Raw genomic sequence first — 13563 nt, 5'->3', positions numbered from 1 at the left:
AGGTAAGTTAGCACAGACGATCGAAGTGATGCCGATAGCTCTGGTATAAAAAAAAGGGGGTTTAGCTCTATTCAAAATCGTGTTGTAAGAAATAAAGTGCACACCACGAATCATGCATAAATCATACATCCATCGATAGGAGGCACAAGTAGATAGCTCTGGCATTCGCATCACACGTGCATCGCATCATCAAAAATTCATAATGCCTAAAAAGCTCCACTCACCCATCCTTTCTCTTTCCTTATTAGAAACCCAACTCATGGCCCAGTCTAGCAATTCAAACCACAATCTTGAGAGCCGTGTGCAAGGGGCTTTAGCCAAATATATCTTTTCTGATGAGTTCAAACATGCTCTTAATGATCCGGAGGTTGCTAAGAATGATGGGGTTGAAAGTTCCCAGGGGATGATAGGAGATTTCAATCTTAGAGCAGAAATCGAGCGAGTTCTTCCCAATGTCCTTGCTTCAGATGAATTCAAGATAGAGCTGAAAAGGTTGGTCCGGGAGGTCCTGAGTGAGTCACTGGTTGCAGAAATCCCGAAAACTGCTGTAGAGAAACCTATGTTCCAGTTCGCATCACAATCTACCCCACAAACATTCACTCCACTAAGGGTAGCCTCACACCATGTTTCACGAACACAACAAGCTCCACATCATCGGGGACATGAGATTGCCAGGGTTGTTCGCCCTCCATCACCCGCTCAGTATAGAGGGGAGGGAAGGGAGTTCTCCACTTTCACCCAACCCTTATTTGAAGTGTTGGAGGGTCTACGAATGCACGACATACTTCATCCTCTACCAGCCACGGAAGGTCAAACCAATGAGTTAGCCAAACGCAGGGGCTACTGCCACTTCCACCAGAAATATGGTCATGAAACAAGTACTTGAATGAGGTTGAAGCATGAAATTCAAGATCTCATCAAAGTGGAAAGATAAGTGACCCAGATCCTTCTCATCAGACGAAGCCTTCGACTTGTTCCTTGAACGGTGAAGTCTACAACAGATTAGGATGAGCTAAAGAAGAAGTTCTCGAGATTGAGGACACTTATGAAGTGGAAGAATCTGAAGCTTCCTGAAGTAGCATGAGAGAGAGGATTGCACTTGTAGTCTTTATCCTTGTCTTTTATTTTATCTTCTATTCCACAAGATGTTATTAACCTCCTTTTGAATTCAATGAAATTTCGTTTCCGCAAATTTATCCTAAACATACGTACTTACATTTGATATCTACTCAATTGAGATATTCCCGCTTCTATCATGGCACGAACGTAAGCTCTAGAATATACTTATTGCTCAGTACTTAACCACCGAAGAGAGAAAATTGAGAGAGTAAAAAAAACGAAATAAATCATGAGAAGTGATTCCCTGGCTCTACGATGATAAGTCGGGCATAGACCCATCAAACGAAGGGTTCTCACCGGCTTGTGCCAAAAAGAAGACCGAGCGACAATCAACAAAGTCCAAAACAAGAGAAAAAGAAAAGAAAAGGAGGAGCAAGCAACAAGCCCCCAAAACCGTGCTAACACTAAGGCACCAACCAAAAATTTCTCCCCTCAAAGGGGACACAAGTACATGGGTGCACCATTCAGAACAAGATGGGGGCAACTGACCTATCAGCGATAAAGGACCCTGTTCTAGGATCAACGAAAGGGTTTAGGTCTATGATGACTCAAAGTTAAAAAGAAAAAAGAAAAAAGGATGATGCTAAAAAGGCCCAGGGGCAAAGTCAAACCAGACGGAAGTAAAAGAAAATTATTCAACGTGATCGGCTAAGAGGCGTCAAGGTGGCCAGAGTGGTTGACATGGCCCGACAAATGGGTGATCAAATGTACGAGAAAAGCTTACTTTAGCAAAGAAAGATCAAATACGTAGTCGAATGAAGACAAAGGCGGCGATGAAGTTTAGAACTACGATCAATCTCAAAGGAACCAAGGAATCTTTCTCATGAAAATTAAAAAAAAAAAGAAAGAAAGAGAATCCCAATAGGTTGAAAATCCGCAAAGGACAGCCTATGCAACAATAAGGGACACCCCAATAAGTGAAAACCCCACGGGGCGCTTATTTGAAAATTCCGGGGGTAAAAGGAGAGAGTTAAAATAACTGAAATATGAAAACCCGAAAGGGCATACTTTGGTGACAGTGGTTAATAAACTGAGCAGTAAAAAATTCAATGTATGCTTGCCAAGTGTTTTATTTAAACTAGATGGTTGCATTTGCAATGAAAGCACCCGCATCAATAGACACCCCATCTCAACTGAAATCACCTCGACACCCATAAACCAATCCAAAATCTAAAAAAAAAAAAAAAATTAAACAAAAAGATATTATTCTTCTCTCTCATGCTCCATGAAGTTTGGTTCCCCTGCTTCTCTGTTGTCCTCTCAAGAGTCAAACTTCGACCGAAGCGACTACTCCCAATGGCAGCATCCCTAGCTTGAATGCACATGAAATCTCACCTCGAGTTTGCAGGGGCACGCGCTCGCATCAACTTCTCATCCACACCAAGACGGTAACGTCAATCAGGGGCATGACCATGCAATCGGATCACCATCCATCTCGCTCCGGAAGCTTCTCCATTAACGAAGGCATCAGGCATGAACTCATCGTCAAATGTTCAGCATAGAAGTGGCCCGTACATATGAACCCCCTGTGCTATCCCGTATCATTTACGATCAAGAAAAGAAGAAGAAAAAAACTGAACAAAGAAAGAGTTGGATTGAAAATCTCAAAAGAGGCGATCCAAGCAAAAGGAGAGATAGAGAAAATCTGTGAGATATAGAAAAGATGAATTGAAAACCCCTAGGGGCGGTTCATGCAAAAGGAGAGATAGAGAATATCAGAGATATCCCGTTGAGTTGAAAACCCGAAAAGGGCGGCTCAAGCGAAAATTAGGGAAAAAATGAATACATCAATCTCGGGTTAAAGGCGATAGCCCCTTGACACAAGCTCATCCTTATCAAACTTATGCTCGTCCTCATCCTTACACACCCTGGGGATGGCCTGAAACGTCGTTTCTCGATCTGAAACTACCAAAACCCTCAAGCCTATGAAAAGGGAATCCATTCGACCAGCTCATCCGCACATACATAGTTTGCATACACACCTGTCCATACATCCGCATAAAGCAAAATGCATAGGCCACGCTTACATACACTCAAACACACGCACAGTCACCTGCATACACACACATAGGTGGTTACACGCATCCATAGATTAGGCTACATCCACCCATCTATATGCATCACTACACACCTGCGGTCGATTTAGAGACCAGGGTTGCTAGAAAGAGCCATTTTACCTGCAGTCGATTTAGAGACTAGGGTCGCTAGAGAGAGCCATTTTACCTGCGGTCGATTTAGAGACCAGGGTCGCTAGAAAGAGCCATTTTACCTGCGGTCGATTTAGAGACCAGGGTCGCTAGAAAGAGCCATTTTACCTGCGGTCGATTTAGAGACCAGGGTCACTAGAAAGAGCCATTTTACCTGGGTCGATTTAGAGACCATGGTCGCTAGAAAGAGCCATTTTACCTGTGGTCAATTTAGAGACCAAGGTTGCTAGAGAGAGCCATTTTACCTGCGGTCGATGACCAGGGTTGCTAGAGAGAGCCATTTTACCTGCGGTCGATGACCAGGGTTGCTAAAGAGAGCCATTTTACCTGCGGTCGATGACCAGGGTTGCTAGAGAGAGCCATTTTACCTGCGATCGAGGACTAGGGTTGCTAGAGAGAGCCATTTTACCTGCGGTCGATGACCAGGGTTGCTAGAGAGAGCCATTTTACCTGCGGTGATTTAGAGACCAGGGTTGCTAGAGAGAGCCATTTTACCTGCGGTCGATTTAGAGACCAGGGTTGCTAGAGAGAGCCATTTTTACCTGCGGTCGATTTAGAGACCAGGGTTGCTAGAAAGAGCCATTTTACCTACGGTCGATTTAGAGACTAGGGTCCCCAGAAGGAGCGTCCGCCGGCAGCCGATTCAGATGCAAGGACGGGACAGCCAAAGTGAAGATTGAAGACAACGCAGGAGCATGCGGCGCAGAGATCAGGTATTCCTCCTCCTACTCTATATGTGTCTTTTACTTTAATATATTTCCATTGCATGTGTTGCGTTCGCGAAAAACGTTTTCAAAACACACACATCACTGTCAAAATAGAAAAGTAGGGGCAACTATAGACACCGAGTCGGAGGACCTGTGACGAAAACCCACGACAAACGGCTAAAGCGGTTGATTCCATTAGTTAAGAAATTTAAAAATCAAAGGGAAACTCGGAGAGCCGGCATGTGATAGCCCCGCTAACAAATTCAGCATTTCCTGAGTAAGGTCGGGCACGTTCATCGTCATATCGATAAATGAGAGGGCCCCGGGGTCGAGCGTCGGCCGATGAATGACCAACGTCGCTCCGAAAATAACGACGCGCGACGCGTCAAGTGCCCGCCCGACGAGCCGAGCGTTGGTCGGACGGTGGGCGTCGAGCGTTGGGCGTCGCCCGACGCACGATGGACGTCGCCCAACGTTCGATGGGAGAACGCCCAACGTTCGTTGGGCGGACGCCCAACGACGTCGGGCGAACGCCCAACATTCGTGGGGCGAACGCCCAACGGCTATTGGGCGCGCGCCCAACAGAGGTTGGGCGTTCGCCCAACTAAGGTTGTGCGTCCGCCCAACTTGAGTGGGGCGTCGCCCAACTCCCGTCGGGCGACGCCCAACCTTCGGGATCCGTTCCTATAAAAGGCACGGATCTCCATGCATTTGGGAGGGGGGATTTTTGGGAGAGCTTCTCACTCTAAAACATTTTTTAGAGAGAGAAAGTGAATTTTTTTGGGAAAAATATTTTTTTTCCTAAAAAAAATCAAAAATTCCTAAAAGTTAAATATTTTACCAAAATCATAAAAAACACCAAAAAAATCATAATTCGTGGAATCGACCGACATCAAGCCGTCAATACCGACCTTGAGGTATTATCCGAGGACTAGACTCGTTTTATTTATTTCATCTATTTATTTTATTTATAGTTTTGTTTCTTTATTTATTTATTTAGTTATTTATTTATCAGGTTTATTTATTTTCCCGTATTTATTTAATTCCCGTCTCGTATTAAATAAATGTTTTATTTTGTTTTGAAATAAAAACCTCATTTTAAAGTCCCAACACGAACCGTGACCTGATTTAAGGGTAGTTCGGGATTAAGACGTTGTAAATATAGGTTTTAAAAATATTTCCGAATAACGCTTTGAAATAAAACATCGTTTTGGGAGGCTCCGCTATAGACTATGACCCGATTTGGGTAGTTCGGGGACCAAAATGATAGAATAGAGTGGATCTAAAGTTTTTTAATAAATCTGAAAAGTATTGGACTGTTTCTGTAATTCTGCTGTTTCTGTCACTAATAGTTGTTTAGCGACGGATTTTCCGTCGCTAAAGCTGCTGGAATTTTAGAATTGCCTTTTCAACCCTTTTTTCTCAACTTTTTGATACTCAATCTTGTGTATATATGTATATAGCTATGTAATATATTTATTAAAATTATTTTGGGAGTATATAACTATTAAATATTCATTATACGCTTATTTATTTCCTATTTCGATATCATTTATATTAAGTTAGCTTTTGTAAAATGATATGTACATATATATATATATATGTTGCTTGTTTGGGTTTTTGAGATAATTAATTGATAAATGATTTTGTGATTATTAAATTTTAGTTTGGTATTTATGGTGTAAAAACTATTTTGAGCTAAATATTAGAGATATGGAGTAGTTGTGGGTTTTCGGGATGCGAACGTCGTCTCTGTTCTAGGAACGGTCCCTAGCCACTGTGACGATCAAGTTAGTGTTCGATAATGAGAGAGATAGAGAGGTAATAAATAAGAGAGAGATTGTCCAGACCTCTATGATGGCTGACTTGTTCCCTTTTTATAAGCGGGGAGTATTTTCTTTGGGGCCCTTTAGTTATGGTTGGGTTTAGCTGGATTGGGTTTACCCCATATCCCTTATCATTTATATATTAATATTTATTTTGAAGTATAAATTTTACTTTTTATTATTAAAAATTATATATATTTAGATGAGTATATATGGACTGAGGCATAAATCAATAGCGAGTTGGGTTAAGCATTTTTAGATAAAAATCTGTTGGGGCTCGATTTGAATTCGGCCGCACTTTGATACAGTAAAACCTCTATATAGGAATACACTTGGGACCGGACTATTTGTATAACAATTGGGAGGTTATTCCTATATAGAGGTTGGTATAATAAAGACTCTCAGCACTTGGGACCAAACTTTTGTATAACAATTGGGAGGTTATTCTAATATAGAGTATCTACTGTATATGATTTCACCCTTTCACTAGCATATGTGATTTATACATTTAATGTAATAAGATGAATTATCCAGCCTTTCACTAGCATTAGCACAGTTAATAAAACAAATTCACAGCACTCAGTTTCCCTGGAAAAAACAGGGCAATTGGAGCATTTGATAAAAGAGGGCATTCTGAAATGGTTATTTTAAAGGAACCACAAATATAATTCTAAGTTGGTTCTCAGATTAGACAATACAATACAGAAATCAAAAGTGAACCGAATCATAACTAACCCATTTCCAGAAGTGCTTTTTTATAGACAATGCTTTATCGGCAGTCGAATCAGCATACTCCTCCGCCTCATCTGTACAGAACTCTTCCTCCGGCAATCCATCCACCTTCACATCCACACACTGTAACACATAACGAGCCGGCAAACCCGGGTATGAAAGAGAATCACGCTCCTCCACTTTCTCCCTGTACGAATCACCCAAAATCATCACATCATAGGATCCAAGCTCTTCTTTGATAGCTCGAAACACCGCACCTTCAAACTTCTCATCGCCTTTCCTTTTCTCCGATAAGGGTCTGCATCGATTCCGCACACTACCATCTGATAATTCCTGATGCGATTCAACAAGAATTTTATTGTTTTTACCAATAATCCGGACACTAACAACACTAACAGTACGGATTGGAGGGGTGGAGTCAGCAAGAATCGTCTCTCCCTGTGAAACCTCAAGCCAGAGGTTATGAACGTTCTTCGTCCCCGGTTTCACACCCCAGGAGGCAAATGACTCGGAAGGCAAACGAGGCCTCAGCCACTCAGACAGGGATTGTGGGCTGGAAAATGGATTGTTTTTTTTGGAAAACGACATCCAAGGGATTTGAAGAAACCGACGAGAATTTTGGGAAATAAAAGGGCCGAAGAGAAGAGGAAGAAGAAGAAGAGAAAGAGCCGTGATTTTGAAAAACAAATCAAAACAATAGATAGATTAGACGAATGTGTGTGCTTTTCACAGCCACAGCTTTTGTTTTCTAGAGATTGGGGTGAGCATCGGTTCGGTTCGGTTACTAATCGAATCGAACTGTCGGTTAACTGAATCGAAATTTATTCTATTTTTATAATCGAACCGAACCGAACCGAATAAGTTTGGTAACCGAATTTGATTTAATCGAAAATTTTCGGTTCGGTTCGGTTACCGACCGAATAACCGAAAAATTGAAATATTTAAATTTTTGTACATTTTTATTTAATTAATTTTCTTGTATAAAAGTTACAATTGAATAAATTAAAGGCTACTAAACTAAAATATATATATACAAAGATAAAAGTGTATTTTTTAGGGTTGGACTATTTATTTATATATATATAAAGATAAAATTATATTGTTTATATTTATATAATAAATTCGGTCGGTTATCGGTTACACCGATATTTTTTTTTCAATAACCGAACCGATAACCGATTACCAAATTAAGCTAAAATCAAAACCGTACCGAACCAAAATATTAAAATAACCGAACCAAACTAAAATTTTGGTTCGGTTATCGATTCGGTAATCGGTTACCGGTTTTTTTGCTCACCCCTATCTAGAGAGCCTACTTCACAATTTGGACATGTTGCGGCCCATTTTCATATCTCATTCCAATTAGGCCTAGTTTCTTTGAATGACATTTTATTAGGGTAAATCAAGAATTCAAGGCTTTGTTACAACTGTTTCATACTTGTTAAAAAGTTTACAATTGTGTCAAATTCTTCAAATACTAAACTACTTTTGTCATCAATCAACGACATAATCCTTTTAAAATAGGGGTAGTTTTTAAATTTAAAATTTAATAATAGTGTTAAAACATTAATCAATACAATAATTATAGACTTAATACATCATTTGCCCCCTGAACTTGTCCAAAATGGTTGATTGGCCTCCTGAACTTTCAAAGTGTATCGATAGCCCCCTGAACTTGCATAAAATATTTAGTTATCCCCCTGAACTGACGTAAAATGTAATGAATTAATCATTCGGTTGTAAAAAAGTAAGTCAAATGTGGAAGATATGTTACACGTGTCTTGGAATGTTATCACATACTTCACAAAATAGATTAAAACATGTTAAAAAAGAATTTCTTACTTATTCAACTATAAAACATTTTCTTCTCTAATATTATAATCGCATACCCCGGCCTTGATTGTTTTACTTTTTTAAGATGCGTGCAACATATCTTCCGTATTTAACTTACTTTTTTTACAACCGAGTGATTAATTGATTACATTTTATATAAGTTCAGGGGGTTATCAAGACACTTTGAAAGTTCAGGAAGCCAATCAACTATTTTGGACAAGTTCAAGGGGCAAATGATGTATTATGCCATAATTATATTTAAAAAAACTGCATAGATGCTTCGGTTTTCTTTCCTGCTTTACTCATATGTGAGAATGAAAATCATAATTGAAAATAAAGCTGATCTTATATTCATACCATGAGTGAACACAATAACTCATCTTTATATTAACTTTCTAAATTCTTTTGGAGAATCATTTGTGGAAGAAAAAAAACATCAAAATTAAACATTCATATAATTGAATAAGTGAACATAAAAGTTAACAATAATTTATCAGATATTCTTAAATAGCCAGTCCCAAACAATATCTTTTTTATATTCATTTTGGTTGCCTTTTCGGGATAATATTAATAAAAATAATAGTTTAGGTAGAATCCATTATATTCTCTGTTTTTTTACAGTGTGATTTGTTGGGAAAAATCCATTACAGTATCAGTAACAGTCTTTGTTCATACAAATCGAAAATGTAGTTATGGAAGTGTTATTTAAGGTAAATGAAGTTAGTTTAGTGGTGGGTGATACGGAAGTGTTTCCATAAGAAATGTCTATATAATATGATATGAATGGAAGCAAGAGGTGGTCGAAAATATCAGAAAATATCTAAAATTTGTACAGGGAAAACCAACCTTTAAATATACACCACCCAATGCCCTAGTGGCCATTTTAAAACAATTGTTGACGTGGCAACATATGGGCCCCTACCCAGATATTTTTGCTTGCTTATTGGGGGTTAGGACCGTCAGATATCTATCGACTTTCTATCTTTGTCCGTTGGATTTCACTTTTTATATTAGAAGTCAGATTTTTCACGAGAGGAGAAGTGGAGTTTAACTGAGATCATGGCCATGGGCGAAGTGGTGATGATGAGTAGTTACGAGGACAAGAAGAAGATAGATGAATTTGAGGAGACACATAGCCCTTTAGTGAAAAAGAGAAAAGGTCATTCTTCGCGTAATGGCTTCATGTTAAGATGGGAGAAGTTGATTCCTAGGATGGAATTCAGGGTTTTGTTGGTCGAAGCTGATGATTCTACAAGGCAGATAATAGTTGCTCTACTTAGGAAATGTAGTTACAAAGGTCAGTTACTTTTTTCCTTCTTCTTTGCGATCCTGGCTATAGTTGATTTTGGTTGATACTTGATATATTGCTTCAATTGAACAATCATGTTGGTAAAGTTGATTTTGGTTAAATCCATTTAAAGTTGTCAAATTTAAATTCATGAAAGTTTCATTTGCTAAGTACAAAATATTTAAGAAAAAAAAAAAATAACTCACCTTACAAACTTTGCTTGAAAACCTAATTAATTATTCACAAGTTATACTCCAAACTGAGATTAACTTGGTTCTCGTTTCGAGCAGTTGCAGCTGTTTCTGATGGCTTAGAGGCATGGGAGATTCTGAAAGGAAGACCTAACAATATAGACCTCATTTTGACTGAAGTGGATTTACCTTCAATATCTGGATATGCCCTTCTATCTCTTATTATGGAGCATGACATTTGTAAACATATACCAGTTATAAGTAAGATATGAAAATTCAAAGTTCTATATGCACTGGAATTATTTGTAGAAATTTAAATTGACATTTGTTTTTGGTGAATTTGCAGTGATGTCATCACATGATTCAATTAGCACAGTTTATAAATGCATGTTGAGAGGTGCTGCTGACTATCTGGTTAAGCCTATAAGGAGAAATGAACTAAGAAATTTGTGGCAGCATGTGTGGAGAAGACAATCAGTACTGCTCTATGCACTCCAATTCTATCTTGTTTTCGTGTAACTAGTAAGTAATATAATCTTATGTTCTAACCAAGTCTTAATTTGTTACTGTGGTTCTTATAGTCTCTTGCTGGAGCGAATAGCCCCCATGATGATAGTGTTGGACAGGGTAAAGTTGAGGCTACTTCAGAAAATAATACTGCAAGTAATTATTCAAGTCGTGGCATAGGTCTTATTCAGAACAATAAAGAGTGCATTGATAAAGGAAGCGATGCTCAGGTTAGTGCTTTATTCGATGTATTACAATGAGCTTGAAATTCGTTTGCTTTGGTACTTGATATGTTCGAGCTATAACTATCTATGTTACATTAATAAAATTAGTTCAAATTTCGTCCTAAGTTGACTGGGTTATGGGTGCATAAGATCTTAGTTCGGAATTTATTTTACGTAACCTGAATTGGTTCCTCAGTTTTATGATCTGGCTAAAACAGCCTTTTCTTTTCCTGCTTTAGCTTGATTTAAAAAAGTTTTGTTATGAATTTCAGATCTTGTATATTCTGATGAAACTCTTAGTTGAAATGAGCGAAAAGTACAATCATCATTTAAATTGTAAATATGCTCTAGAGACACATCAGTTAAGTATAAAATTATCTAATGTCCATCTAAAATTATGAGTGCCTCCATTGCATGTTCTAGATTTCTGTTTCTGTGAGCCCATATCTAGTTAAAGGACTACACTTCAGTTCAGGTTTGGTACATGAATTTTATTCTAACGGCATGCTTGCTGTTTCTTTCAGAGCTCTTGTACGAAGCCAGATGCAAAAGCTGATAGTACCCCTTCGGAAAACATAAATGACATTTTGCAGCCAGTATGGGGAGAACTTTCACCAAATGACATAAGAATGCAGAATCATGAAGCACGCAGGGACTTTAGTCAGAAATTGGCTATGCATGAACACGAAGCTGAGGGTAAAAACATTTTTGCAATCATCCAGCATTGCATGAGTTTTTTTTTTTCTAGGAAAGACTAAGATTGTCTGTTTAATTTGAATTAGGATCAGCAGCTGCCTTCCAGGACATAAACAGGATGATTGTGGATGAGGATGCTGAACCAGAAAGCCAAAGAATACATGATAATATTACGCTTGAGGGTGGTGAAAATCGTGTTCCTGTCACTTATTCTAGAGAAGCTATTGACTTCATGGGAACATCTGTTAGTCACAATGTTTCTACAGGTACTGCCAAAAGCAAGTTTGAATTTTCCCCACACTTGGATCTTTGCTTGACAAGATACAGTCCTACTGGCTTTGAGGTTCAAAACATAGAAGAAAAATGTACTCTTAGACAATCCAATGCTTCAGCATTTGCACCGTAAGTTTCATTCTTATATTGTTTCTTATGTGATTTCTGTTTCAGTTAGTTGGAAAATAAATAGATTTCACCTGTGGGAGGGTGCCTTTCCGTGTTGAAGCATTTTTTAAATTCAACAATTTCAAAAGCCATTTTCCCCAAAATAATACATGGTGATCATTTTCCTCAGTTCACTGATTTATGAATCTCTTCTTATCATACAATGATGTTTTATGCAGGTATACTGGCAAGCCATTCCAACCTGGACATTTAACAATGTCAAGTGTTTCTAATGAGAGAGGACTCGAAGCCAATTCTAGGAGAAAATTCTCCAGTAATTCTGGTCCTTCACCAAGAAGTGAAAGAAGCATCATCTCTCTGGCCAATGGTCAAACCAGAGAACAAAGAGTATTTCCTGTAAAAAGTTCATCTAATGGTCTAAGCTTAAATAATCTTTGTACCAGCTATGGGTCCATATTTTCTCCAACTTTTTGTAAACAATCTGGTGCATCACCAATACTGAGTACAAGTTCAGGCAACCAGCTGGAGCCCAACTCCGAAGTGAATCCAATTTACCAATCAACTTGGAAAAGTAATTCTGAAAATATATATCAACTTTGTAAAACTGCTAATGACTCGGCTAATCGGTCTCTCCAAAAGCAAGACCTTAAGTTTGAATCTTTGGAGGATAGAGGACATATATCTCCTACCACTGATCAGAGTACAACTAGTAGCTTATGTAATGGTGGGACAAGTCATCTTAACATGGGCTATAGAAGCACATCTGGCAGTAATAGCAATTTTGATCAGGTCACGATTGCAAGGGCTGCGACGGAGAGGAAAGGTGAAAATGGTATTTTACACAATGCTGATGTGCAGCAATCTATACGGAGAGAAGCAGCTCTAAACAAATTTCGGTTGAAGCGCAAAGATAGATGCTATGAGAAAAAGGTATATTGCACAAAATTATCATCAGTATATCATAATAATGAGTCATTATAGCAAATAATACTAGTTGTGTCTAGTTTAAACTTAGAGGAAGATAGTACTTAATGTCATATGATGACAGTTGTAAATGATGTAGAAATTGTGTGGTAAATTTCTCACGGAATTTTTATCCACAGGTTCGGTATGAGAGTAGGAAAAAACTAGCAGAGCAACGGCCTAGGGTGAAAGGACAATTTGTTCGACAAATTGCACCGCAACCAGCCGAAAGCAAGCAGCACCATCACAATTCTATAGAGGGTTAGCTGATATGTATGTTGTTTCAGTTTATATAGATGTTAGACTAGGAACGGATTGTTTCCGAGTTTGTTTATTTTTGTATAGCATGGAAACAAGGTAGAGTTTAAGGGTTGTGGCATCACATCCATACATGTATTAGTTATCCTTTATCCTTTACTTTATAGGCATTTTGTATAGTCATTTATCATCCTTTCAATCTCAATACATATGCATAAAAATGAGTTGGCACATGAAAGTAAAGTAGAAGTGAATAATGATGTGAATCGTTGAGTCAAATGAAATGTTATTTGTTTGTCTTGTCCCGATTAAGTTTTATCAAACATATGAGAAGATGAAACAGGTGGCATCTTATTCTTATTCCAATACATCCTTCACAAACAATTCTAACAATCTTTGAAGATCTGTCTTTGCTAGGGAAGGGACCATCATGAGATTTTGGATGTTAATATAATGGTGTGTTTCTCTGTTTGTCTTTATAGCTTTCGCTTGTTATCACAACCTGTTGGCTTGTTCACAGGACTAATTTGATACCATCGATTTCTCAAACTGGATTATGAATCCAAATATTGGAGCTAAGTTTGACAAGTTGAATTGCACTTGACTTCTT

At 38.4% G+C, this 13563-nt stretch overlaps 2 protein-coding genes across 2 annotated transcripts; one reads left to right on the top strand and one right to left on the bottom strand.

Annotated features, from left to right (window-relative positions):
- Nucleotides 1-6419: 6419 nt before the first annotated feature.
- On the bottom strand, nucleotides 6420-7296 carry LOC136218487 (uncharacterized). The gene has a single exon (XM_066005376.1). It carries the CDS (start codon nucleotides 7177-7179, stop codon nucleotides 6568-6570), a length of 612 nt encoding a protein of 203 aa, XP_065861448.1. The 5' UTR covers nucleotides 7180-7296; the 3' UTR covers nucleotides 6420-6567.
- Nucleotides 7297-9419: 2123 nt separating this feature from the next.
- LOC136218486 (two-component response regulator-like APRR9) lies at nucleotides 9420-13184 on the top strand. The gene is made up of 8 exons (XM_066005375.1): nucleotides 9420-9721; nucleotides 10003-10164; nucleotides 10250-10380; nucleotides 10485-10640; nucleotides 11159-11330; nucleotides 11417-11732; nucleotides 11951-12662; nucleotides 12836-13184. The coding sequence occupies exons 1-8, from the start codon at nucleotides 9484-9486 to the stop codon at nucleotides 12959-12961; spliced, it is 2013 nt and encodes a 670-aa protein (XP_065861447.1). The 5' UTR covers nucleotides 9420-9483; the 3' UTR covers nucleotides 12962-13184.
- Nucleotides 13185-13563: the final 379 nt, after the last annotated feature.

Source organism: Euphorbia lathyris, chromosome 2 (genome assembly GCF_963576675.1).
Source record: "Euphorbia lathyris chromosome 2, ddEupLath1.1, whole genome shotgun sequence".
In the NCBI taxonomy this organism is placed as follows: domain Eukaryota; kingdom Viridiplantae; phylum Streptophyta; class Magnoliopsida; order Malpighiales; family Euphorbiaceae; genus Euphorbia; species Euphorbia lathyris.
The sequence above is the reverse complement of the archived record's forward strand: the minus strand, read 5'-3'. Positions and strand labels throughout refer to the sequence as shown.

Excerpts from the sequence above, each read along its gene's own strand:
- LOC136218486 (XM_066005375.1), top strand. The coding sequence starts at position 9,484 with ATGGCCATGGGCGAAGTGGTGATGATGAGTAGTTACGAGGACAAGAAG. Across the intron at positions 9,722-10,002 it reads TAGGAAATGTAGTTACAAAG|TTGCAGCTGTTTCTGATGGC; the intron begins GTCAGTTACTTT and ends CGTTTCGAGCAG. Across the intron at positions 11,733-11,950 it reads AATGCTTCAGCATTTGCACC|GTATACTGGCAAGCCATTCC; the intron begins GTAAGTTTCATT and ends TGTTTTATGCAG.
- LOC136218487 (XM_066005376.1), bottom strand. The coding sequence starts at position 7,179 with ATGTCGTTTTCCAAAAAAAACAATCCATTTTCCAGCCCACAATCCCTG.